General features: G+C 53.2%; 2 protein-coding genes and 1 long non-coding RNA gene across 4 annotated transcripts in view; all 3 read right to left on the bottom strand.

Moving 5' to 3' along the window:
• Positions 1 to 1388: 1388 nt before the first annotated feature.
• On the bottom strand, positions 1389 to 3645 carry LOC123478161 (uncharacterized). The gene is made up of 3 exons (XR_011650509.1): positions 3508 to 3645; positions 2351 to 2594; positions 1389 to 1618 (listed from the first exon to the last, which is right to left on the bottom strand). It is a non-coding gene; the product is annotated as an uncharacterized lncRNA (long non-coding RNA).
• A 2567-nt stretch (positions 3646 to 6212) lies between these two features.
• On the bottom strand, positions 6213 to 8055 carry IL13 (interleukin 13). The gene is made up of 4 exons (XM_071219587.1): positions 7885 to 8055; positions 6930 to 6983; positions 6640 to 6744; positions 6213 to 6320 (listed from the first exon to the last, which is right to left on the bottom strand). The coding sequence occupies exons 1-4, from the start codon at positions 8005 to 8007 to the stop codon at positions 6213 to 6215; spliced, it is 390 nt and encodes a 129-aa protein (XP_071075688.1). The 5' UTR covers positions 8008 to 8055.
• Positions 8056 to 24006: 15951 nt separating this feature from the next.
• The window catches only part of RAD50 (RAD50 double strand break repair protein), a 72304-nt gene continuing 69931 nt past the window's right edge, over positions 24007 to 26379 (bottom strand). For both annotated transcript variants that reach the window (XM_024575158.4, XM_045183922.3), the window contains 2 exons: positions 25681 to 25814; positions 24007 to 24355 (listed from right to left, as the gene is read on the bottom strand). In XM_024575158.4, coding sequence (XP_024430926.2) covers positions 24169 to 24355; positions 25681 to 25814 — 321 coding nt within the window. In that variant the 3' untranslated portion in view covers positions 24007 to 24168. The remainder of the gene's footprint in view (positions 24356 to 25680; positions 25815 to 26379) is intronic.

The raw sequence follows: 26379 nt of genomic DNA, 5'->3' as shown, positions 1-26379 counted from the left end.
GGGGAGGCCAGGGTGGTGGCCCGGGGAGCTGCTGTTTATGGCAACTGCTGTTCAGAAGGGAAGGCAACAGGCCGCTTGCCCCTGGGTCCACAGCGCTGCACACAGGAGAGGGTCTGGGTTGGGGACACAGAGGATGAGGAAGACATGGGGACGTGGGAAGACAGGGACAGGAACTGCCTGCAGCGCCCCAGCGATGCTGGAGTCCCAGGAGGAAGGAGAGGAGGCCACTGCCACCACTGGGAGGAGCCTGAGAGGAGACCCCCAGCCTGAGCTCCTTGGGGTCCAGAGAGGGAAGGTCAGACGTGCTCCCGCTGGACTTGGTGACAGGATCGCTGGTGACCTCACTGAGGTGGCTCCCGGAGCGCGGACAGGGTGGAGGCCAGCGGGTGACGTAGAGGGGACGCATCTGAGAGGGTGACGCTGCGGGTGGTGGGCTGTTACACATGATCAGCAGCTAGTTGTTCAGTTTTTTTTATTGAGTGATTTTGAGAGAGCGGGAGAGAAAAACATTGATGTGCTGCTTACACAGTCATTGGTTGGTTCTCGTAGGTGCCCCGACCGGGTGGCGCTGTAACCTCAGAGCTTCCCTAGCTCCGTCCAGGGCATCTCCGCCCTTCGCGTGCTGCTGTCCAGTCCGGAACCAAAGCTCTGCCATCCTACTGTTGAGGTCCTGGCCACGGAGATCTGTCCGTGTGTGCATTACCTGTACAATACACACATATGTGTATACCATGTAAAGCTATAAATCCTCATGTTACATGATATACAAATAATAAACATATATTTAAGTTTGCTATCCACATACTTTAAAAAATCTTTTATTATGGGAAATTTCAAACACATACAACAGCAGCCCCTGGTTATCCCTGGGTGAGCAACACCGGCCTGTCAGCTTCGTCTCTGCCCACCCCCGGCTGTCCCACCCCCCTGTCCCACCTCCACTGCCAGCCCGCCTGTCCCTCCTGGCTTCCAGGAGCCTCCTAACTAATCATCCTGCTCCCCTGCTCCCGTCCTTGTCCCCACTTTCTGTCCCTCACACAGCAGCCCCAGGGGTTCTGGTAAACGGGAGCCAGAGGGTGTCGCCTGTCCCACCAGGAGTGGAGCCCTCGGCAGGGGTGGGATGGGAGGCCGCCCCCGCCCCCCGCAGGCCTGCCTCCCGCCTGTGCAGTCCCAGCCTGGGCTCCAGCCACGTGGGCGCTGGGGCAGCGGGTGCGCCTTCCTCGCCTGCGTGGCCTCAAGACTTGCCGTCCTCTCTCCCTGCTCTTTTTCGTTCATTAAGCCAAATGCCTTTCTCCCTCCCTCACTTCATCCAGATCTGCATTCCGGATTCTCTCTCCAGGGAGGACCTCTCTGACCTCCCCTCCCAACACAGCGCCCCCTACCTGCCTCCTCGCCTTCTGTAGCTCCCATGTCCCCTGTACTCTTGGGTTCTCCTGTTTGTGGATCCTGCGTCTCCAGTAGATGCAACCTTGCACATTCACTGTGGGTCCCAGCGCCTTGCTCCGTGTCTGGCCTTGGGTTAAGGCTGCGGTAGACACTTGTTGAAGGACTGAGTTCCATCCCACAGCGTGGCAGCTGGGTAACAGGGAAGTCAGGAGCACAGCGGGGACCCTGAGGCCTTGAGCAGAGAAGGCAGGGGAATGGACCCTGAGCACAGATGAGGGGGGATTCCCCCAAGGGTGCCAGGGGACCAAGGGGAGGACAGAGCCAGGGCAGGCAGGGCCTTGGCCTCCGCCTTCACGGAATGGATGGTGAGGTAGTTCCATGGGCCCTGGCTTCTCTTTCCTTTGAGAAGCAGGTGGAATTCCGATCATCCTCCTCAGAGAGGAAAGTCAGCTGAGGAGCCTGCAGGACCTCTCCCTCTGTCCCCAGGGCGCTGGGGTCACTTCAGCCCACCTTTCCCATCCACCCCGGTCTCCCTGCTCCAGGCAGAGCTGGGTGAAGACCCCCAAGAAGGGGGTGCCTTACCCCCTCTTTGGCAACATAGGGTCTGATTGGCTAGAGGACCCAGTCCATGGAAGGAGGGCTGCTTAGCCTCCTGCCTCCAGGCCCCCCCCCCTCCTCTCCTGAGACAGCGGCCTTGGCCCTGGGGAGGGGCTGGGATGGAGTCCAGGGGCCCTGGCCCCTTCCCTACCCTAGTTGTGATCTGTTCCCTCGTGACATCAATTTCGTGTCCTTTTTGTTTTTAATTTTGTCTTTGGCCCCCAGGGGAAAGGGCATTCATGCCCCGTACAGGGAATGTGGGAGAACAGAGGTGAGAAGAAAGAAGAGACAATCTGTGGTATCTTTTCTGATGTGGTGTCTGGAGGCTCCATGGCCAGGGCTCAGGCTCGGCGGGGCACGGACTCACGGACTGGTGTGGTCAGCAGGCCGCCGGGCACTGGCCCCCGTGGGTGCCCCCATGAGTGTCAGGGAGAGCCGTGGGGCCACAGGCTCATCTGACTGGTGCCGACAGCGGGTCTGATGAGACTGGCTGTTTAATTTGGGCGTCTGCGTCACCGGTGACCACAGGGCAGGTCTGCCACGGCAGGGCTCTGGGCTGGGGGTGGCTCTGAGCGACACTTCGAGAGCATCACTTTCCACAAGAGAAGGCACTGTGCAGGGAAGGGAGAGAGTGTAACAGAAAGTGAAGTCGTAAGTAGAAAACCGCTTCTGGGATCTCACCGGCTTCGTCATGGGGCCCTCCCTGGCTGCTGGGAAATCAGTTGATCTGGGAAAGTTCGTTGCAAACCCTTTGCCCTGCTGCTTTGGGTGGAGCTGAGAAGTGAATGAAGATAATGAGGCTTATGACTTTTCTCCTTCAGAGTAGGATGGGCCACGTGTGTGGGAGGGTGACTGTGGACACAGCCACCAGTTCCGACACTGGCTCGGCCCTCTAGAAAGTCCAGCTAATGGCCAGCTTGTCCAAGGCCAGGGCACCCCACCACCACCACCCCTGGGAGCACAGTCAGCCTGGTCTCGGCCGGGCCTTCTTAGACTGGAGCCGCTGAAGGGAGGGACGGTTTTTGACTTTGCTCAAACTGACCAGCCGAGTTAACATCAGAAGCAAAAGGCACTCCGTGATTCAACACAATGGAAAAGTGAGAAGCGGATGGATTGGATAAGCCCAGCCTTCTGCAGGCCGCGGGGCACTGGGGAAATGAGAGGCAGCCCTAGCCCTGTGGGCCGAGCAGAGCAGAGGGCCAGCCCCGGAGGAGCCCCGAGCTGACTCGGGTGTTTCTGACATCTCAGCCCACGGCGCAGAGGTGTCTGGGGCCGGCTCCACCGGAAACTCGCCTGTGTCTCACTTCTCACTTGGGTGCCAGCCCCTTTCAGCGAAACCTCCCAGGCCTGGGGTTCCCGGGGTGTCAGGGGCTCCCCGCCCTGGGCCTCACGATCAGCTTCTCTTTCCTACTCACCTAGCGCTCTGTCTCTTCCTGACCCCCCTTCTCTCTAGGCCCTGCCCTTGCCTGCTGCGTGAGAGAAGCCAGAGCACACGACATTCCCAGGCACCATGGTGACACAGACCTTTTTGTTCTCTTCCTCTTTTTTTTTTCTCTCTCTCTCTCATTCCTGGCTGAACCCACCTCCATTGCCAGTAGAGGTGGCTTGGTTCTGTGGCTCTGTGAGGCATCCGCCATCCCTGGAAGGCCCCGAGCCTTTCTGACTCACAGCACACCACTGGTGACCACAGGTCCCCTGTTGGGGCACAGGCTCAGAGGTGCAGGCAGGGAGCTGTGGGCGGCTGAGCATGTGGCTCGCTGTGGACCCCTAGTGGTGGGGCTGTGTCTGGAGACGCACTCAGCCACGGGAGCCTGGGGACTGCAGGGCTTGGAATCCAGCCTTGGGAAATCCTCAGGGACCTTCCCCCTCACCAGCCTCAATTCCAGTCTGTGTTCGCCGGACATTCGCACAGAATTTCACCAGAAGACTGGCCATCTTCCTTTTGGGCAGAGAGGACATGAGCCAAAGGGCATGATGCTACCTGCAGATGGATTACTAAGTTGTGATTTTTTTTTTATATCTTCCAAAAATGTCCTTCTGGCCTTAAAATCCTCAGATCTCTTATTGGAGAGGGATAGCGGAGATCTCACCTCCTATCCCTACCCCTGACTTTGGAACCTCCCCACTCTCCCCGGGTAGAGCCCCCTTCCCCGACCCCCCGCCGTCAAAGATGTCTTTCTGCTGCTCAGCCCTGAGTGCAGGCCGAGTCTCTGTCATCGCCTGCCCAGCAGCCTGGTGCGGTGCAGGCCACCAGCAGTCCTCAGCAAGTGTAGTGGGACCGACCAGGTTCTGGGACCCCTTGGGGCCACAGAGACCAGCCCAGTCCCTGCTCTGGACAGCCCGTGGGACACTTAGCTCCCGTGCCCCTTCTCCAGGTCTTCCCTGTGTGGGTCAAGTGTTCCTACCATCCTGCTCCTCGGTTGTGCCTTCTTCCTGCACCTTTGCCTGGGTGCCAGGGCGGCAGGGGTCCGCTCCACCGCACCCCGTTGTGGTCATCTGCTCCCTGGATGAGTCCTGCTGTGGCCTCTGCTGCCTGCAGCCGCTCTCGCTGACCTCTGAGCAACTCTGTAGATGTTCCCGCGGGGCTCTGGGCTCCCCAGTGAGGGCCCCTGCCTGCCCCTCAGAGTCCGGTCTGCAGTGACCCTCCACCCGGTGCAAAGGCATCCTGTCCTCCTGGGGCAGCCCCTCTGCTCTGGGCGCCTCCCCACCACTCACAGTGGAAACCCCTGAGGAAATGACTGGCAGCTGGGGCTTGTTGAGACCTGCCGCTTCTGGTGCCTGCACCATGGGCCCTGCTCGGAGGAGCCACAGGTCAACTGGTGCTCCTTCGTGCACAGTGGTGTGAGTGTGCGCTCTCTAATGACAAGATGTCTTCAGAAAGTGAATGGGCCGTCCCTAGATTGTAGGTAGTGAGCTCCCCATCAGGGCAGGTGCCCAAACAGGTGGATGACAATATTATATCATGCATTCAGGTCAGATGCCACTTGGACAGAGGGAGGCAGGGTTGTTAAGCATTGTTAAGTGGAGTTGGGGTGAGTTTGGCATCCAGGTCCTGGCTTTGCTCCTCGTGTTTCTCTGAGGGCCGAGAGGTAATGAGGGCAACACGGACGGGTGTGGGTGGTACCGGGCCCAGGCTGGCCGCTCACCAAAACCTGGGATGGCTTCTCAGGTGTCTGTCTGCCCCAAACGCCCTGCCCAAACCCTGACACTGTGACCCCAGCTTCCCTGCTCCCTGCAGTGGAGGGGGCGGCAGGACTTCCTCCAGGCCAGCGCCTCCCTCCCCCAGGGGCTTGCTCCCTGTCTTTCTGCCCAGGTCTTGTCCCTTGCTACCCCCCCCCCCACCTGAGTCCCCCTCCTCCACGTGCTTGCCTCCAGAGGAGCCCCACAGAGTCTTAGGGGCACAGGCTGGTGCTCCCAAAGGTCAAGATAAAAGGCAAACACTGTGAGGTCTCTCATCACCTTCTTTATTCTGGCTTCCAGTTTGACAACGTCAGTGACGAAATATTTTCAGTGACCCCTCCCCCCCAAGTCCACACATACCATATGCAGAGTTCTTGGTTGCTCTTGTATATATTATTAACCCTGATAACATATTTTAATACTTAACTTTAAATACAAAGAAAAACAATAAATTACTCTTTGGCTGAGGGCCGACGGCCGGCTGGCGGACCAGAGCGGCGGCCCAGGGCCCTGGTGAGGTAGCAGAGTTTCGCACACAGTACTTGGTCCCAGGGCTCCTCCGCCCGCTGCTTTAATGCTGGAGCCCGAGCTTCCGTGCCCCCGGCTCCCAGTCCCGGCAGCATCGGTCCCTCCCTCTCCCCGACACAGACAAACACACTTGTTTAAATAACATACAGTAATAAATAAGGCCAAGAAGAAATAGACCTGAGCTGAGGGCTGCCTCGCGTGCCCCTCTGAGAAGCACGTCCCTCTGCCCCCAGCCAGGGCCAGGGCGGCGTGCACCCTAGTGCTGGCTCCAAGGTGGGGAGGGGACATGGGCAACGTCTGTCCCCTCCTCCCCGGGCTCAGAGCCCCTGCCCGGGCAGCAAGGTCAGGCAGGGCGGCGGGCAGACAGCGCAGGTTGAGGTCTAAGCTAAGGAACCCTCCCCACCCCACCCGCCCCGTCTCCCCAGGGAGCTTCCGACAGTGGACAGGAAGATGCATCTGCCACTCCCGCGGTCGGGCCGGCCTCCGCCCACAGCGATGCCAGCGCTTCGTGCTCCGCGCCTTCAGTGGGCCACTCCGTGGCGCATGGTTTTCCTCAGGTGTCGGAGCAGGTCTTTGGCAAACTGGATCACTTCAACTTTAGTGTCTCGGACGGGCGGCTTGGGGCCCTGCTGCAGGGACAGAGAGGCCTGCGTGTTAGTCGGGCGGCACCAGGGCCAGGGCGACCAGCCTGGGCCGGGGGCTCCCCGGGGTTGGGCACGCTGGGTCCTCAGAGAAGGCCCCATGAGGTGGGCACTGTCACTCATTTTAGAGAGGTGGCAGCAGTCAGGGGCCCTCATGCCTGGGTCCCGGAGACCCCAAAGGCCACATCCCTGCTGCCACAGTGGCCCCTTGCCCCTGGTGGACACACGCTTTGGATGCTCAGCCAGGTTCCCTGCAGCTCCCAGGGCTGGCTTGAGGGTGCAGGGCGGGCCGGGGCCAGGGCCTTACCCCGGCTGAGGGCTTGTGAGGACAGAGTTTGCTCAGCAGCCTCTGGGTCTTCTGGATGGCTCGGCAGTCGGAGACGTTCATCAGCGACTCCAGGGCGGGGCAGTACTGCAGGGAGGAGGAGGTGGGGGTCAGGCCCTGCTTCAGTGAGGTTACCGGAGCCGGGGGGGACGGACTGGCGGCAGGAAAGAGAGTGGCTCTTTGCGCCTGCTCAGAAGCCCCCAGCCCTGTGAGGGAGGCTCCCGAGGAGACAAGCCCCAGCCTTGGGGTCCCCGGGTGCAAGGGGTCCTTACCGAGCCAGCTGTCAGGTTGACATGCCACACCATGCTGCTGTTGCAGAGCGGGGCCTGGGGGAGCAAAAGGACAGTGAGCGAGTGCGGGTGGGGTCCCAGGCCTGCTCGCCTCTGGGCCAGGCCTCTCGAGCACCCCATGTGGCCCTGAGGCCCTCAGCGTCCCTGAACCTCATTCCCTCTCCACACGGTCAGGGAGGCCCACTCTCCAGGGGTTTTCGAGCTGAGAGAGAAAAACTGAATGACCCAACTGCTAAGGGACAAGCCTTCTGCAATGGTGACGCTCACCACAGCCAGGGCAGGAAGACAGAGACACCAGACCTGTCAGCAGGGGGTCCGGTCAGGTGCGGGAGGGGAACATGGGGTGTAAACACCCTGCCTGCTGATCGGGAGACACCGAGCATGGGCGCTCTGGTGTCGACCAGGCCTGGTTTGAGCCTGCTTTTTGTGAATTAACCTCGTGGAGGCTCAGTCGGTAAAACAGGTCCTCACACCTGCCTTTTGAGGTGGCTGGCAGCCACGAAATGAGATATCAACACCCAGTACCAGGCCTGGCACAGGATCAGGAGCTGACCCTACTCCTGGACCCTTCCATAAGAACAGGCTTAGCTGGGATGCTATGGGTAACGCCCCATGACTACATTCAAATCCCACTGGCAAATGTCGAGTGGTTATAAGCACAGGCGGGCCTTTCACTTTTCTATGTTCAGGAATGGCTCAGCAGGCGCTCTCTGAGGCTCTGCCAAAGCCCTTCCTGGGTCCGTCCCTCCATATTGCTGCACCCCTGGTCTGGCTCCTCTCCCTCCCTTGTGACCTGACCCTGGGCCGTGGGGCCTCTTCCTGACCCACAGGCATCTGCATGCCAGGCCCAGCCTTCATGGCCCAGACCCGGACCAGCATCCCCGGGGGTCAACCACCCAGTGTCCTTAGAGCCGGGACCCTGGCCGGGGGCACTCACCTGGGTGATGTTGGCCAGTTCCTCAATGAGTTCCTTGAGGACTGTGATGGAGGGCACAGGGCCTGGGGAGGCGAGACCGCCAAAGCAGGTGAGAGCAATGACCAAGGTCAACCAGAGCGCCATGGAGCCCGGAGTCAACAGGAGGAGCCAGGAGCAGACACGGAGGCTGGCCTAGGCTGAGTGCTTGTGGCCTTGGTCTCTTGTGGCAGCTTTTTATAGGCCCGAGTGATGACGCCTCACCCCTGGTCTCCGCTTTGTCAGGTACTATCTAGAAACCACATCTTTACTCATTTCGATTTTTACTTTGTGGAAAATCCAGCGCCACATAAAGGAAAGCGTTTGATTTGTTGCAGACTTAATATTGAGAGGGGTCTGGGCAGTGTCCTAGATCTGGATGGGCTTCCTCTGGGGGCCTCAGGGGGGCCTGGCCTCAGCCCTGCAGCCGCAGCTCCAGCGGTCCTGCCCGGCAGCCCGCCCAGCCACCGCCCTCAGACCTGCTGGGGTCACCGTATGAGCTGGATGGTCAGTGCCATGACCCGAGTCCACCGAGATTTGGGAAACTGGGTGTTGTGTTTATTCAGTGAGCTGGTCTCTTGCATTATCAAAGGAATACTGGCTTTGGATACGAGGGCCAAAAGGAAAAAGGAGCAGAGTCAAGTTCACATCTTTTGGCCAACCTGGCTCCCCAGCGGCCCCCTGTGGGAAGGGGTATAGACGTTCAGATTCCCAGGTCTCCGCTAAAAGATCCAGTCAGATTCAGGGGCCCTCCTAGGACCTTTCCTTTCCTATGTTTTTTTTTAAGTCTTCCACCCAAGGATGTGTTCATTGATTTTAGATAGAGAGAGAGGGACGGGGGAGAGAGAGAAACATTGGTGGGTTATCTCCTCTCTGCTGGCCTACCAGGGATCGAACCAGCAACCTTTTGGTATACAGGAGGATGCTCCAACCGATGGAGCCATAGGGCCAGGGCAGGGACCTTTCCTTTTTAATGTAGCTTTGATGATAACGTGGAGCACAGGCCGCCTGGACTTGGGGAGCCCCGCCCAGGCCTTCCTTGTGGGCCCATCCCACTGGGAAACCCTTCCTGTGCCAGGTCAGTGGGAGGTGGACCCAGAGCCACTGAGACCTGGGGCGACCACCTTTGCCCACCAGTCTCTGTGAACCCAACCCCGTGCCCTCTGGGGGGCCTCATGGTTCCCTTCTGCAGAATGGAGCGCTCCTGGGTCCCCGAGGCGCAGCCCACCCCTGCAGGAACTGTGGCACGCAGCTGTCCTCCTGCTCTTCCCCCCTGTCTCTCGACCTCTTCCAGAAACACCCACGATGGGCGGGGGCGTCTGCCTATGGGTGCTGATGTCAAGCTCGCTCCCCCTGGCCTACTTCCTCCCCTAGGCGACTGCCCCCACCCCCACCTTCGCAGGCCCCTTGTCTGCCTGCTTGCTTAGCCTCTCTCTGTCACCCCCCAGGGGAGCTCAACTCCGCCAAAGGGCCTTGCCCATGCCGGAGCTGTCTGCCTGCTCAGAGACCTCCCAGCCTTGGCTGGCCCTCCCCACCCACTGGTAGCACTGTCCCCCCTTCCACTCCGGCCAGACCCTCAGCTCCCCACCCAGCTGCAGGCCCTGGGTGCCCGAGCTACTACCTGGCCCCCCACACCCCACGCCTGCGCCCCCAGCGCCTGTGCACTGCTTCTGGCTGTGCGACCCTCTGTGGGTCTGTGTCCTCATCTCAGAATTGGGCCAAGGGCATCTTTGCCTGGGTCTCCATGGGGGGACGGGGGGTGGGGGGAACCACCGCGGGCTGCGCCAGTCCCGCAGCCCTGCGCCAGGATGAGTCAACGCCTCCCTGATCCCCAGGACCAGCGAAACTAGGCTCCCATGCGTGGGAGAACCTGCACTGGCCTCGCCGGGGCGGCCGCGATGCCCCGCGGAGATAGAGGCGCGGCCTTATGTAATGGGAGATGGGGCGGATAAGCGGGCTCTGCTGGGAGGCCGGCCTTCCTCTGTGGCCTCGGGAGGTGGCCGGCGCCCCAGGGAGGGGTGAGGGCACCGATCAGCCTCGGGGCGAAGCTGCAGAGTGCTGGCCCCCACTGCTGGTCTACCACACAGGTGGAAGGCCACGCGAGGGGCCGGCGAAGGTGGAGGGGATGGGCCCCGTGCCAGGCAGGAGAGGGCCTGGCTGGACGTGCGGGCCCTACTGAGCTCCAGTGCCGCTGCGCTCTGGAGAGGGGGCGGCGCTCACGTCCCGCGGGCAGGCACCGGCCGGGGATCCCCTGTGGCAGAGGACGCGGTGGGGTGGGGGTGGAGGTGGGGGGAGGAGGCTGAGTTGTCCGCCCCTTTTCCTGTCCTGCCGCCGCGGGCGTGGGAGCTGCACCATCAGAAGTTGCTGGGAGACCCCCTGGCCCTCAGCCTGACGACAGGCTCCGCTGCCCACGGCAACTGACTGGTTTATGTTGCTCTTTCTCAATTTTCTGCAAGGCACCGTTCACACCCCGTAACTGTAATCAGCACAAAGTTCAGAAGGGCTGCTCCAGACACTGGACTCCCCTGGCTCCATCTCCTCTGCAGCCCTGGCAGCCCCAGCGCCCAGGGCCCAGGGGGGTCCCTCGGAGGGATCGCTGGGGCTGCGGCCAACCTTTCCCCTGGCCCGCAGACCCCTGTGCAAGGTTTCAGGAAACTGCTTTTCCAACTTCGGGTCTCCGTTGGAAAGAAAAGACGCCTAGTCAGTAGGAGTAGGAGCTGGGGGAGTCGTTTGAATAATTTAAAATATCTAACGCATTAGATTTGTATTTTATGAAAGTTATACGTGCATGCAAACTTTAAAAGTTAAATAATTCAAGGAGGTTGATGATGAATAATAGCAGTTTTGAGGACCAGCTCTTCATTGTTCCCTTGCATTTCTGCACATCTGGGAGTGAGACGCTGGCTCACTTGGTTCCTTACTCTCTTTTTAAAGAAGTTTGTACAGCAAACGGCTCTTGAAAGAGACAGCATCTTCCTCTGAGTCAGCAAATGGCAGGCGGACGTAGTGACCACCATTAAACACCCGTGGTCCCCAAGCTCTGGCTGCCTCTCCTGCTCCCTGTGCCTACAGCTCCGGTCCAGCTCTCATGGCAGCACTCTGTGAGAAGTGGGGGTTCGGGCACAAAGTTGAAAGGGCTCACACTGTAATACTCCCGCTGTGCGCACTGAAAGCTTCTTTGTCTCTGACGCCAGAGTGTTGTGCCTTCTGCCAGCACCTGCAAACTGACCAAATGCTCAGCCCGCCTGCCAGTAGGGTAAAATCTCACATGCTTCCACTGTTGACAAGCAGCATGCTGCACTCCCCCCACTCCTCCCCGGGACCTTGTCTCTTTCTCCAGAAAAACTACCGGCTTTTCCTGATGGGTGTGGCTCAGTGAGTTGGGTGTCCTCCCACAGAGCGAAAGGTCAGCAGTTCAATGCCTGGTCAGGGCACCTGCATGAGAGAGGTGTTTCTCTCACACAAGCATCTTTCTCTCCTTCTCTTTCTCCCTCTCCAAAAATACATAAATAAAACCTTCTAAAAATGATTTAAAAAAAGAAAGCCCACCATTTTAATTGTTTCTGTCGGTATTTACCCGTCCACGTTTGCAAACGTCTCGCCTCCCAGGTGCAGCCACTCCCCGTGGTCTGGTGGACCGTTTACCTCCCCTCCAGGTGCTCGCTGCCTTTCCCATCCTGCCGATACACACAGATCATAACTGGGATCACTCAAAAGCCTCGTTGCCATTTGCATACTCGTGCTAATATATTTACAGCTGAAACACGGGTAAGTACGATTACTTTGATTTTCCCTCCAAACTCTCTTCCTCTGGAATTAAAAGTTGTCTTGTTTTCCTACTTGCTTAGTTTTCTGTGTTCATCTCAGTGACTTAATCCTAAATGCTCGGCCACCTGGGTAAATCTGCTCTCAAGAGATTTGGGTGAATCGGTTGGTTAGTCTCACGGTTTTACCTCGTTAAGACAGTCTTCCTGCCTGATCGCCGGCTCTGACGTGGTCAGCTGCCCGCTGACCCTCCTGCACAGCCGTGACCCTGAGGTCTCCTGTCACCTCTGGGTGACTGCTGGCCTGGAATTCCCTTCACCTCTCTCCGAGGGGACTCTCTTCTTCCCTGCACCCCAGGTCTTCCTCTTTCTTGAGGGGACACATCCCCCAAATCACAGAATTTCAGGCAGGAAACAATTTTCTTTGAGAATCGTGAGTGCCCGTGCTATTGCCACCCGTGTTCCAATGTTGCTGTTCAGAGGTCAGAAGCTCTTTGGAATCCGGACCTTTTCTAACTCTCTCTGGAAATGTGTGGGGAACCTTCCCGGTTCCCATGTTCTGAATTTTACAGCGATGTTCCTGGGTGTAGTTCTGTTTTCATCTACCCTGGACAGACACACAGGGGGCCTTTTCAAAAGGAATACATTAAGTTCTGGGAAATTGTCTTTCTTTAAAGACATAAAAATTTCTGTTATCATTTATTCAATTCCGTGAAGCCAGTACTTTCTTAAAAACAGGGTTTATTTTTAGAGTAGTTTTAGATCCAGAGCAAAGAGGAGGAGCAATCACAGGGTCCCCGTGGGCCCCCTGCCTGCACATGCGCGCAGCCTCCCCACTATCGGCACCCCCACCAGAGGGTACCCGCGTCACGGCTGACGAGTCTGCGTTGCCACCGTCACCACCCAGAGTCCACGGTTCCCATCGGGGCTCACCCTGGTGCCGTCATTCCGTGGGCTTGCACCGATGCGTAACGACGTGCATGCGCCACTATGCTGTCATGCGGAGTGACGTCCCTGCCCTAACAATCCTCTGTGCTCCGCCCACGCACCCTCCCTCTCCCACAACCGCAACCACTGATCTTTCCACGGTCCCCGTGGTTTTGCCTTTTCCAGAATGCCATACAGTTGCAATCGTACACTATTTAGCCCTTTCAGATGGGCTTCTTTTACGTGCTTAGTTACATACATTCGAGTTTCTTCTACGTCTTTCCCTGGCTTGACAGGGCATTTCTTTTTCAGTACCGAATACTATTCCATGGTCTGGAGGTATCACGGTTTATTCATTCACCAACCGAAGGACATCTTGGTTGCTTCCAACTATTGCCAATTGTGAATAAAGCTTCTATAAACATCTGTGTGCAGGCTTTGTGAGGAAGTGGGTTTCCAGTTCATTTGCATAAATGCCAAGGAGCATGACTGCTGGGTCATCTGTAAGAGTATGTTTATTTTTATAAAAAGCTGTCAGACTGTCCTCCACAGTGGCTGCACCATTTTGCAACCCCGCCAGAAGTGACGAAGACTTCCTGTCACCCCACGTCCTCACCGGCACTTAGCACTGTCAGTGGTGTGGATTTTGGCCGCGCTAGTAGGCATCTCACCACTTCCCTGATATCGCAGACGGTGTGAGGCATTGTTTCAAGTGCTTACTTGCCATCTGTGTATCGTTTTTGGTGAGATGTCTGTTAAAGTCTTTGGCCCTTTGAAAATTTGGGTTGGTGTGTACTAAATAACAGCCCTTTATTTTTTGCAAGTATTTTCTTCCAGTCTGTGGCTCGTCTATTCTCTTGGCAGTGCCTTTTGACGAGCAGAAATGTCTACATTTTAACGAAGCCCGGCCTACCTACGACAGCGCTCATAGCTCGTGCCCCTGGTGTTGCCGGGAGAGGGTCCTCGCCAAACCCGAAGTCATCTCCCTTTTCTCCTGTGTCGCCGGAGGTTAGAGTCTTGAGCTTGACACTTAGGCCTGTGATCCGTTTGAGTTGCTTTTTGTGAAGGGTGTGAAGTCTGTGTCTACATTTGTTTGTTTCCCGTGTGAATGTTCCAGCACCATTGGCTGAAGAGATAATCTCCATTATCTCTTCACATCTCCTCATACCTGCTCCATCGCATCGCCTCTGCGCCTTTGTCAAAGATCAGTGGACTGTACTTGTGGGGGTCTGCTCCTGAGGCCTCTGTCCTGCTCCACTGATCAATTAGTCCACTCTTCTGCCATTTCCTCGTTATTCTGGTGAGAGCTCTGTAGCAGGTCTCGAAGTCAGGCGGTGGCAGGCCGTCGGCTTTGTTCTCCTCCTTCAGTACTGTGTTGGCTGTCCTTTTGCCTCTCCATATAAACTGGAGAATCAGTTGGTCAGTATCTGCAAAATAACCTGCTGAAATTTTGATTTGGATTGAGGTGGGAAGGTCTGACACCGTGACGGTGTTAAGTCTTCCTACCCATGAACAATGGTCTATTTCTCCACTTGCTTAGCCCTTTGGTTCCTGTCATGGGAGGGTTGTAGTTTTCCTTGTAGAGATCTGGTGGACATCCTTTGTGCGATTGACAGCTACATATTTCATTTTGTGAGGCTAATGTAAATGGTATTATGTTTTAAATCTCAGATTTCACTTGTTCGTTGCTGGTGTATAGGAAAGTGATTGGCTTTTGTATATTAACCTTGTATCCTGTACCCTGTTATAATAGCTAATGAGTTCTAGGAGGATTTTATTGGTTCTTTTAGGTTTTCTCCTTAGATAACCATGTCATCTGCAAACAAAGACAGTTTTATGTTTTCATTCCTAATCTGTACACCTTTTTACTCCCTTTTCTTGTCTTACTGCACTAGCTAAGACTTCCAGTACAATGTTGAAAAGCAGTGGTAAGAGGGGATATTCTTGCCCTATTCCTGATTTTTGTGGGAAAACTTCGCATTTCTACCCATGAAGTGTGATGTTGGCTGAGATTTTTTATAGATATACTTTATCAAGTTCAGGAAGCTCCCCTCTATTCTTAGTTTACTGAGAGTTTTTATCATGAATGGGTGATGGATTTTGTCAATTGATGTGATTATGTGATATTTATTCTATAGCCTGTTGATGTGATGGATTAACTAATTTTTGAATATTGAACCAGCTTTGCATATCTGGGAAAAAACCCATTTTAAAATTGTTGGATTTAATTTGCTAATATTTTGTGGAGGATTTTTGCATCTCTGTTCAAAAGAGATATGGATTTACACTTTTATATTTTATAATGTCTTTGCCTGTTTTGATATTAGGGTAAGCTGGTCTCATGGAATTTGTTAGGAAGTATTCTCTTTACTTACGTCTTCTGAAAGAGGTTGTAAAGAATTGATAAAATTTCTTTCATAATTGCTTGGTAGAATTCACCATTGAACCCATCGGAGCCTAGTGCTTTATATTTTAGAAGGTTTTTAATTATTATTAAATTTATTTAATAGATCTAAAGCTATTTGGATTGTTTGTTTCTTCTTGTGCAAGTTTTGACCGATTATGTTTTTCAAATAGTTGGTCCATATCAAATAGGTTATCAGATTTGTAGGCATAGAATAGTTCATAGCATTCAAAGTATTTGTAGTATTCCCTGATAATGCTCCTAATGTCCATGGGATCTGTAGTGGTGCCTCTGTTTCATTTACATTATTAAAATTTTTGTTCTCTCTCCTTTTCTTAGCCTACTTAGAGGCTTATTGATTTTATTGATTGTTTCAAAAAACCAGCTTTTGGTTTCTTTTATTTTCTCTATTGCTTTCCTGTTTTCAATTTCATTGATTTATGCTCTAATTCTTATTCTTTTCTTCTGCTGGCTTTGGATTTAATTTGTTCTTCTTGTCAAATCATATGTTGGATGGCCTCCTCACATGCCTGGACCGGGGATCAGACCTACAACCTACGTATGCACCCTGACCGGAAATCAAACCCACAACCCTTCAGTTATGGGATGCCGCTGCTACCATCTAAGCCAAACTGGCCAGGGCTCTCCTTTGGTTTTGAAGGATAATTTTGCAGTCATTGGCTGGTTGTTTCACTGGGGGGCCTTTCCATGCCAGCTTCTGTAGGGCAGTTTTGGCAGGCGGGCAGCTTTCCCAGAAAACTCTCTCCCGCTTCCAGCCTGGCTGCCAGCATTTTGGCAGCCAAGAGTGGGTAGAGGGCTGGCTGTGGGGGTCTCGGCATCTGTCAGTTGCTCACTCAGGGCCCTGATTTCGGCACAACTAGGCCCCCCTCAGCCATGCCCAGTGTTTCCTGGTCTGATACACTCTCCAGAGAATTAAAAAATTCTTCCATCTTCTGCCGCAGTAGGGTCACTCGACTTTGAAGAGTGGAAGTGGGGATGTAACTGCTTCTTAAACCACGTTTCAACTTATTCTCACTACTCCCTACCTAGAGGAGCTCGTTCTTCTGCCAGTCCCTGGGCACTTGGGGGAGAGAGCGCACCAGAGTAGGCCTCCTCTGTGGCTGGTCCGCCGTTCAGTGTTCTGGGTCAGTCGAGTCGTCTGCCCGTTGTCGATCTGCTCCCCACCTCTCAGAGGGCTGTGGCTATTGCCCCTTTCTCCCGTGTCGGTGGGCTTAAACCTTTTAAACGTTCAGTGACTGTCATTTTAGGGGATTATCAGGTGGGAGTTTATCTGTTCATTCCACTGTTACTGCTTGGGATATATGTTTTTAGTGTGGAGGATTTATGAGCGACAAGCCATGAGAAGCAAACGCTAGTTTCACGCCCCTTTGCCCTGACACCGATAACCCTCATACCTGTTAACACTCCTTTTTCTGTGCATACTCACAGTCTGTTCCAAAAGTGGGACAATGCATTGGACAGCTTCTACCTTTTTACTTAAAATATACAAAGGGCATTCTCCAATGTTAACCTGCAGTATTCTGCATTTTAAAAATTATTCAGCCCTGGCTGGTGTGGCTCAGTGGACTGAGCGCCAGCCTGCGAACCAAACGGTTGCCAGTTCAATTCCCAGTCAGGGCACATGCCTGGGTTGTGTGTGGGCCAGGTCCCCAGGTGGGCACGTGTGAGAGGCAACCCCCACACTGATGTTTCCCTCTCTTCCTCCCTCCCTTCCCCTTTCTCTAAAAATAAAGAAATAAAAAAATAAAAAGAAATAAGAATTACTCAAAAATGGTACGGTGTCAAGTGCAAATACGCAAAGAAAATATAATCCCCCCAAATTGCAGCTACCAGAGACAATAATCGCAATAATATCTGTCCTCCTAGTCAGCGGATGTGCGTATAAGCACCGCATTCCTGAACTGAGAGTGGAATCTCACCCTTTGTAAGTATTCGGCTTGGTGCGAAGACGTGTTTTAAACAAATGATTACAAATAATTCACAGAGCAATTACAAGGTCATTCATTCATTCAGTAAATGTTTATTAAGTGCTTCCTTGGTGCCAGGCATGAAAGAAACAGCACGGACTTACCTCCTGGAAATACATTCTCGTAGGTGAACACAGGTAACTCTGTCAGTCTGTCTATCTGTATCTCTAGATCCGTTTCCTTCCGCTTCTTCGTGCGACTGTTGTAAGTTACACCTTTGTATGTTATAAACTCATAAATACAGTGTTTAAAGGATTTCTTCCTGCAGTTAGGTTTTCAATCGGATAGAACAGGATTACACACCAAACTACATTTGCACTTTTAAGTTCCCCGCGTGGTTACCTTTACCGCAGCTCTTTCTTTCCTCAAGTACATTTACGCCGTTTCCTGCCGTTTCAGCCGGGAGGGTTCTGTCTAGTGCTGCCGTAGGCTCCTCTGCTGCATGCAGATCATCCAGGTCTTTGTCTCCAAAGGTCTTAGTCTCTCCCTTTCGGGGGTAGCTTTCCTGGGTATAGAATTCCCGTCTAGTCTTCTCACTGAGCACTTTCAGTAAGCCGTCCCTGGCTTCTGGCTTCCGCTGTTTCTCAGGGAAGCAGCTGGTCATTTTATTGAGGGTTCTTCACTGCTTTCTCTTGCCACTTCCAAGATGCCCTGTGTTTGTTTTTTGACAAGTTGACTGTGATGCAGCTAAGTCCAAATCTCCTTGAGTATATTCTGCTTGGAGTTAGTTTGGTTTCTAGGATATGAAAATGAATGTTGTTCATAAAACTGGGGACTTTTCTGGCCAGTAGTACTTATCTTTCTGCCGTTTTCTCTGCTCCTCCGGGATTCCCACTGGGTCTGGGATCCCTGGTGCGCTCATATGCTCGACGGTGTCTCACAGGGCTCTGAGCTCTGCTCATTTCTCTTCATCCTTTTTTCTGTTCTTCAGACTGGATCACTTCTGATGAGCTGTTTTCAAGTTCATTGATTTTTTTTTTTCTTCTGTTAGTTCAAGTCTGCTCTTGAGCTCACGTAACTTTTTGTTACTGTTTTCTTCACCTCCCTAACTTCTATTTGGTTCTTTTTTAAAAAATTAATTTCCATTTCCTTAACGATAGTCTGTTTGGTGAGACATCATTCTCATCCTTTCCTTAATTTTTTAGACATGGTTTCCTTAGTTCCTTGAACACATTCATTCAAACATCTGATTTGCAGTCTTTATCTGGGCTTCCTCAGGGACAGTTTCTATGGACTTTTATTTTTTTTGTCTGTATGTGGGCCGTGTATTCTTTTTCTTTGCATGTCTTATAACTTCTGATTGAAAACTGGACGTAATATGATGAGTCAACTCTGAAAATCAGATTACCCCGTAAGTGTTGTTACTGATATTTACTTAGGTATTGATGTTCATGGGCTAATGAAGTACAGCGTATTCTTTGTCGGGGTGTCATCACTGAAGTCTTGGTTAACTTAGTGGTATGTTAAAGATTAGACAGATTTCTTTTAAGGCCTGGAACTAGTAAGTTTCCAAGCCTTTGTGGAAGGGCTGTGTGTGAGAGGGGAGCGGGGCGGGGGGGGGGGGGGAACAGAGAGAGGGAGAGAGAGGGAGAGAGAGAGAGAGATTGTTTGGTCATGTTTGTGGTGCTCCAGCAGGCAGTTTATAAGTGTGCAATAGCCTTCACTTCTTGCACAAGTGTCAAGGTCAGCCAGAGGTCAATGCTTAGGGCCTTCTCAGGTCTTTCCCGGGAATGCACAAACCTCTGACACACACCTGAACTTCTAGATTCCCAGGAATTGGTTCAGGCTCGTCAAAGCCCTCCTGGACCTACCATTCCCCACTTTTTCCTCTTCGGTTGTTTCTCACCGCCTTGTGGCCTCAGGCAGCTGCAGCGTTAACCAATCACCACTGATTGCCTAGCGCAGGTAGGGCTGTTTGCTGAGCAGGCTCGTCCTGGGTCAGATTAAGACTCGTTTCGGAGAGCTGCCGGAGAGGTCAAAAAGCCGCGCTTCTCCTGGGCTGAAGATTTCGGGGAGCTCCAAGCCCATTCTGCTTCCTCCAGGGGCTGCTGGTTCCCACAGGTACTGTAGCCACGTTGGTTTTCAAAGCTGCTGCAGAGGCCCGGAGAGGGGAGTGGGTGAGGGCGAGGGAGAGCGCACTGGCTCTTCCTGCCGCGATTCGGCCGGTGTCCGTGAACAAACACCGTGTGGCTTTTGCGAGCCTTTACTTAAGTTCCAAAGTTCTTTACAAAGTTTATTTTGCCTTTGCTCTCATTTCTTTTATGGAGAAGTGGATTTTTGGCCGTCTTTATTCTCCCCCTATGCAAGTAGAAATCCTTCCTATACTAAAACCAGACATTTACATCAATACTTTGGATTGAACCCAACACTACTGGGGTGGTTGGCTGTTGGTTAAATAGCCTCCCTTTCCGCTTTCCAGGGATGCCAACATCTTTCTTCAACAGTGAGACTCGGTCCTTAGTCTATAATATATTCATGTGTTTGATTTTGATATGAAGCGGTTTCAGAATGGCTAACCCATGCCCCTGTGAGAGACATTTATTTCGTTTACTTTCGAAGAGGTGACTGGCTGCTGTGTTGAGAACTAACTGTGGGCACAGGGCCAGGTCAGGCGGAGCAGCCAGCTGCTTACCCGGTCAGTCAGGTTCGAGACCGCAGCGGCGGTGGTTTCGATGCTGGGACTTGGTTGGATTCTGGACATATTTTGAGAGTTGACCCCACAGTATTAAACTGGTGGATTGGATGCATGATGGAAGATAAGCAGAATGAACGACGATGGCAAGATTTTACCTGAGCAATTGGAAGAATCAAGTTGCTATTAATTGAAAGCCTATTGGAGGCGCAGGCTCAGGAGAAAGATTGGTGTTCGGTCATTTCAGGCTTTAAATGTCTAGATATTAGATATTGGAGTGCAACTAGATGTCCTGTAGTAATGGCAGCTTAATGGGTCAGTTTCGAAGAGATCTGGACTAGAGACTTACTGAGGAGTAGCTCTATGTGATTGCTAAAGTTGCCACTAGGCCCCCCCCTGTCCTGAACGTTTCCAGTGTGATCCAGCCCACCTCCATCTTCCCCATGTGTCTCTGTCGAAGGGCCTGCCTTTCTTTCTTTCCTCCCTCCCTCCCTTTTTCTTTGAACTGTGAAATGCATCTCTCCTGGTGCACAAGGCGAGCCGGTGGCTGGTTTGCTCTGGAGCACCCCTCGGTTAGTGACTCTCAGGAGCCAGGATGGACGTACATGCCCCAGCTCCCTTGTCCCTCAGGAGGGACAATTCTGAAACATATTTTGCCAGATTTTCCAGGCTCCCTGTGGGATTGAGCCCCAACCGCATGCTGGGGCTGCTGGTGTAAGAACTCACTCCGCACTGGCCATCTTCGCTGTGTAATTCCCGCGATCTCCTACTGTGCACAGCTGCTTGTATCACTGTTTTAGGTTCCGCTGCTGGGAGAGGCCAAACTAGGACAACAGCTTTAGGGCTATGAGACTGGATGAGATCGCCAAACAAGGGGGTGCAGAGAAGAGAGGAGGTGCAGGCTCAGACTGGGCACTGAAGCATTCCTACATCAAAGGGCAAGAGAAATGGGAACCAGCGGAGGAGGCTGCATAGCTGAAGAGGCTGCACAGCTGAGGTCTGTGCAAGACCTTGACATGCTGGTGCACCGTGGAAGTTCAGGTGTTCTGGGGGGAAGGCACAAGGGCAGCAAATGACTGAGAAAGGGGTAGAATCCATGGACCAAAATCCAGGTGGGTTCAAAGAGACCCCTGGTGTGAATTGGAGAGGCTTAAATTGAGCTTTTGGAGGGTTGCAGTTATTATTAAAAGGACTGGACTTGGGAGTAAGACTGTGGAGTCATCTCACTGGAGGAAAACAAGGAGCTGAGGCCAGGGGTTTGGGTGCGATCATCATCTGGACACTGAAATCACGGATGACTGGGAAGTCAGAGGTGGAGAACGAGAGTGAACCCGGAGAGGAAAGGTCAGGAAGGGCGGTGCCCAGGCTGGGGGCTAAGGAGAACTGCTGCGAGGAGGAGACTGGGGCTAGGCGGCTTTTCTTGAACAAGCATGTAGCACTTCCTCTGTGCCAGGCAGTTCTAGAAGTTTACAATGTCATTCGACCCTCCTGACAACCCTGCAGGATAGGTGCCATTTTTACCTATTTTTACAAATGAGGAAACAGGACAAATGACTTGCCCAGGGTCCCAGAATAGTGAGGGGTGGTGCTAAGATAGGAGCCTGAGTAGGCCGGCTCATCTTCTTCGCCTCTTCCTGTGAAGCCTATTCTTTCCACCCATGGAGGAGGGGGATGGAGGGGGGGATGATCTAGAAGCGGCAGTGAAGAGCAAGGGTTTGCACCCCGCCTCCCACGCCCAGCGACGTAAGGGGACTGGGAGGGCAAGGAGTCAAGGGAAGCAAGGGAACCGAGTCCTCAGGGGAAACCAGACTTGAGATTGGGGGGTTTCGAGTGTGCTGCACCACCGCTTCCAGTCATGCCTTATGGTGATGTCCAGCGCTTTCAGAAACGTGCCGATAGAGAGCAGCTGGCTTGTGGTTTAATGGGAATGTCTCATCTTTTGCTCTTGAGTTTAATTCTGCTGTGGTAACAAGAAACAGTAAGAAAATCTTTTATTCTTTGCAGTGTTGTGAGTTTGCCAAAGCTAGGAGATGCTGAATTTTATCAAATAATGGCCAGTTAGGTGTCTATCAGAAATGTCCCTCTTTGGCTTTATGATGTTGATGATTTAGAAACAGATTTCTCATTTTCTGAAAGTCTTGTATTCTTAGGACAGGAACACTTTGGTTAATTATGTTTATTTTAGTATGACTGGAACTGACTTGTTCTTAATTTAGGAATTCCTGGATCTGTGCTCTGAGAGAGAACCAGTCTGCTGTTTTTTCTGGGGGCACCTTTGTCCGGGTTACGCTAGGTTGGTAAATGTGGGCAGTCTTAAGTTTTTCAAAGCTAATTAGGACGACTGAACATGGCCAAGAGACGGGGCCTCGGACAGGAAGCCAGTGGCTGTGCTGCTTGGCCCTTTCTAGAAAAGGGTCTAGACCAGCCCTTTTCAACCAGGTCCTTTGTGGGAACCACAGAACACAGAAAATAACTTGCGTATTTTTTTCAACTCTCTCAAGCATAGTACATAACTGGTATCGTTCTATATGCACAGAAACTGACTGCATACACTGGGTAGTGTATTAGTTTCCTATTGCTGCTGTAACAAATTACCACAAACCAAGCAGCTTAAAACAATGCAGATTCATTCTCTTTTGGTTCTGGAGGTCAGCAGGCCAAAATCAGTTTTACTGGGCTACCAGTGAAGGGGCCAGCAGGGCTGGTTCTGTTTGGAGGTTTGGAAGGGAAAACTGGTTCCTTTGATTTTTTTTTTTCTCTTCGGCTTCTGGTGGTCACTGGTATGCCCAAGCGTCCGAGAACGCCTGGCCTCCTCTTCTGCAGACCGGCTGCTCGGCCTCCTCCTCGTAAGGGTACTGGTGACTACATGCAGGCCCACCAGCATACTACCACCTCACGACCCTCACTCCAATCACATCTGCAAAGCCCCTTTTGCTATGTGAGGCGATGTTCGCAGGTTCTAGGGATTAAGACCTTGGGACGCTGGGAGGCCATTACTCAGCCTACCACAGACACTTTAGAACCGCAGAACTTCCTCCCCTCCCCCCAGCTTTTAAAAATGTAGTTTATTGGGATGACGTTGGTTAATACAGTCACACAGGTTTCAGGTGTACAATTCTGTAACACATCACCCGCACAACGTATTGTGTGTTCTCCACCCAAAGCCTAATCTCCTTCCGTCACCACTGACCCCCGTAAGGACCTTAGAGCTGATGCTCTCTAGCCCCTGGTTCGGAAGGGCTGTGGGGACCACACACAACAGTGCTGCACGACCGGCAGGCCCTGAATAACCCAACCCCACACATCCAGCTCAAAAGGATGCTACTTTGGTGGCATTCTGTATGCGGTGCTTGTGAGAGGCTTCAGGATGTCGCCTGGTAATTCTAAGAGAAAGGTGTGCTGGGCTTTTACCAGCAGTGACGCCTGGAGTGAAATGAGAGGCCCCCTCCTCCAGGTCTGGCTGGACCCTCTGCGAGCAGGCCCTGACTCTGAGGGGCCCTGCTCGCCTCCCACCCTGCAGTGCACACTGGGAGAGCAGCTGCAGCAGAGGGCAGGGCTGGGGGGACACCCAAGCTAGACACACGGGAGAGTTAGACTTTCCGCTGAGGGAGGCCTTGCTCTAGGCCAGAGTTGTCCAAGGGGGTGTGCACAGTGGGGAACTTCTTCCTTCTCTCCCCTCCCCCCTCTGTCTGTCTCGAGAGCCTAGTCTGGATGACAACCTGCAGGGATGTGTGGGGAGGGCAGACGGTGGACACAGAACTAGACCACAGGCGGCAAACACAAGGCCCGCAGTGGAATCGGCCCTCCACCTTGTTTCTACCTGCAGTAGCACCGAGCTCCTTGCCCCTAGTTAAGTAGTTACATTCATACAGTGCTAAAGTTACATTTGGCCCTTTGAAGGCAACCGCAAGGCTGGTGTGGCCCCCGGTGAAAATGAGTTTGACACCCTGAACTAGAGGATTACCTGAGGTTCCCGTGAGACCCTGAAGCCATCCAACTACTAAAAATTTTAGTCTGGGAACTGAGGCCCAGAGTGGGAGGTCACTTGGCTGGATTTATAGAGTTAAGAGTGGACTCATACATTAAAATCTCATTATTTGTGGTCATTTTCAGAAAATACTAATAATTCAGTTTTTAAAAACCACATCCAAGGAAATAAATTTAGTGGTAACACTTAACACTGATTTTTAAAAAAATGCCCAAACCATAAATCTTCAAGGCAGCATGAACCTACTTCTCGCCAGTGCTTTAAAAAGGGAAAGGGAACAGCTCCAGGCTCAGGGAGCCCCACGGTCTGCTGGGGAGGGAGCGAGGCTGGGCTGGGGGGGCTGCTGCTGAGCCTGCAGGCCTGCCGGGGTGCCTGGAGGGATGGAGTTCAGAAATCAGTCCAAGTTTCATGTGAAACAATTTTAATCATTTTAGAACCTCTCAGACATTCAAAATCCTAGACACAAAGCTACTTTTAAAGAATAATTTGCTTACTGACCCAGCTGATATCAGAAATCAGCAGTTGCCGGAGGACCTGTTTCCAAGGCAATTAAATCTTGAGTGTTTTTAATGGACGTAAGACCCCAGGGAGGTAACACTGCACTTGACAATCTCTGAGCACTGATCGACGTTCTTCTTGACCCGGTAGAACGTCTCCACATATTTAGAACGCCCCAAGAGCTCCACAAAGTCCTCATCGTGAGTGATTACCAGAAGCTGGAAGTTACGTTGCTGGGAGCGACTTTTTATTATCCTGAAACAATATATTTAGAACATGCTGTTACTAAAGAGCCTAAGGAGCCCTTTCCTTTATTTGAAAAAGCCACTGAGAGCCTGTCAGACGCATGACTGTGCTGTGGGGCTTTTCCTGTGCCTGTGAGTGTCTGGCCGACAGCCCTGCAGGAAGTGGGGGAGGGGCGGGGGACCCCGGCCTCCAGCCGGAGGCCGGGTCCCAGCGCCTCAGCGGGCAGTGCAGGTGCACAGCCTGACTCCTCCCGCAGGTCTGGCTTACGCACGGCAGTGAGCACGTGCTTTAGTCTCTCCCAGAACCCAAGTTCTTCTCACCACAGCAGGTGGAAGTGCTCTCCTGAGCCTTCCCTAATCTGTGCTGCTCAGCTCTAGGAGTCTCACTGACTCCCGCGCCTGGGGCTTTCTTGACCTGTGACTAGTTTTCTCTGGAAGGAAATTTTTTCTTCTGAAGACTACAGGCAGGGGAATAACATACACAAGGCCCACTGCCTTCTTAGGAGCTGTGCGTACCTAGAACTCTGCTGTGGCACTGCTGTGACATACGGGGCCCGAGTGGGCGGACTGGGAACATCTGTGCTCATCAGCTCTGTGCTGGGTAACTAGGAGCCTGAGATCCGACAGACTTTAATCAACTCGTTCAGCTGCTGCCCAGAGCTGGGTGCACGCTGGTTCCCAAAGCGCCGGCCCTTGCGTGCTGGCTGCACCGGGCTCCTGGGAGACGGCTGCTCAGCCCTCCCCCAGCCCTCCCCCTACTATCAGACAGCAAGCATTACCTTGGCCCAGAGAGTCTAGCTGGAGTGGGGGGCACCTGACTCAGCCCCTCAACTCGAGGGCACAGGCTCTTTCTGTGCCAGCACAGTTATTAAGCAAGGGCCGCCCCCGCCCCAGGGAATGCGGTCAAAGGTGTGTGCGATTTTACCATGTCTGGGTCGCACTCAGCCACTAATACACTTTTTGAGTAAAAGCCACAATTCCTTGTAGGTGTTTGACGCATGTCCAAAGCTGGGGATCCCGTCTAAAACCACTGTCACCACCCAGAATGTTTTAGCAAGTCACGTTACGTCTGGTACAGGACACGTGGGCTCAGGTGGCTTTACTGGAAAGCCAAACCAGAGTTTCCCTATGAACACACGTGGGGACGGGCAGGATGTCTCTGCTGCTGCTGGTCACCAGCTAGTTCTTCTTAAAAACTCCTGACAGATCACTGCCAAAGGCAAAGACACCCAGCTTCCCCAAGGAGGACACGTCCAGGGAGGGGCTTCGCCACAGAACCCTCTTCGTCTTACTTTAACTGCAGTCATAACCTGTCCCCAAACTTGGGAAACTTACTCAACCAGAGCAAGTGCAAGAGACTCGATGTTTTCTCGGTCAAGATTTGTGGTCGGCTCATCCAAGGCCAGGATGCCACAGTTCAAGCAGAACGTTTCCGCCAGAGCCAGGCGGATGATGAGAGAGGCCAACACCTGGAAGAAAGCACCGGGGCTGAGCCGCGCTGCACAGACCTTCTCCCCACTCCCCGAGGAAAGCGGAGAGCAGGCTTACTCCCTGCAGGTGGGACAGGTCATGGGGTCGCCGGCCTTAGGAGGCGAATCACTGCTCTTTGGTTCGGAGAGCAGGCACTGGCTGCCACAGGACCCTCACGCCCTTCCAAAAGGCGAAGCGTCAGGTGCATCACCTCAGCCTACCATTCGCAATAAAATGAAATGCTAAAAGCAATGCTCATCTCCCCCTCCCCCAGTCCCATCAGCTGTAACAAAACTTGGAATCACAGATGGGAATCTAAAAGGCAATACCATTTATCTGTAACTAATAATGTTAATAATGGTTTAAAACTAACAACCTATCTTATTCTCCTGATAATAAGATTAGAAAACGTGGACACCTTCCATTTTCCAGAGCCTCAGAGACCTTTCCTCTCCCACCGGCTTCCTCCCGTTTCTACGTCCCACGGTCCGAAGAGGCGCCTGACCTGCAGGCTGCTCTGGCCCACACGCACATGCGTGTGCATGTAACACAAGCATGTAGTTC

Source organism: Desmodus rotundus, chromosome 10 (genome assembly GCF_022682495.2).
Source record: "Desmodus rotundus isolate HL8 chromosome 10, HLdesRot8A.1, whole genome shotgun sequence".
NCBI classification, from domain to species: Eukaryota; Metazoa; Chordata; class Mammalia; order Chiroptera; family Phyllostomidae; genus Desmodus; species Desmodus rotundus.
The sequence above is the reverse complement of the archived record's forward strand: the minus strand, read 5'-3'. Positions and strand labels throughout refer to the sequence as shown.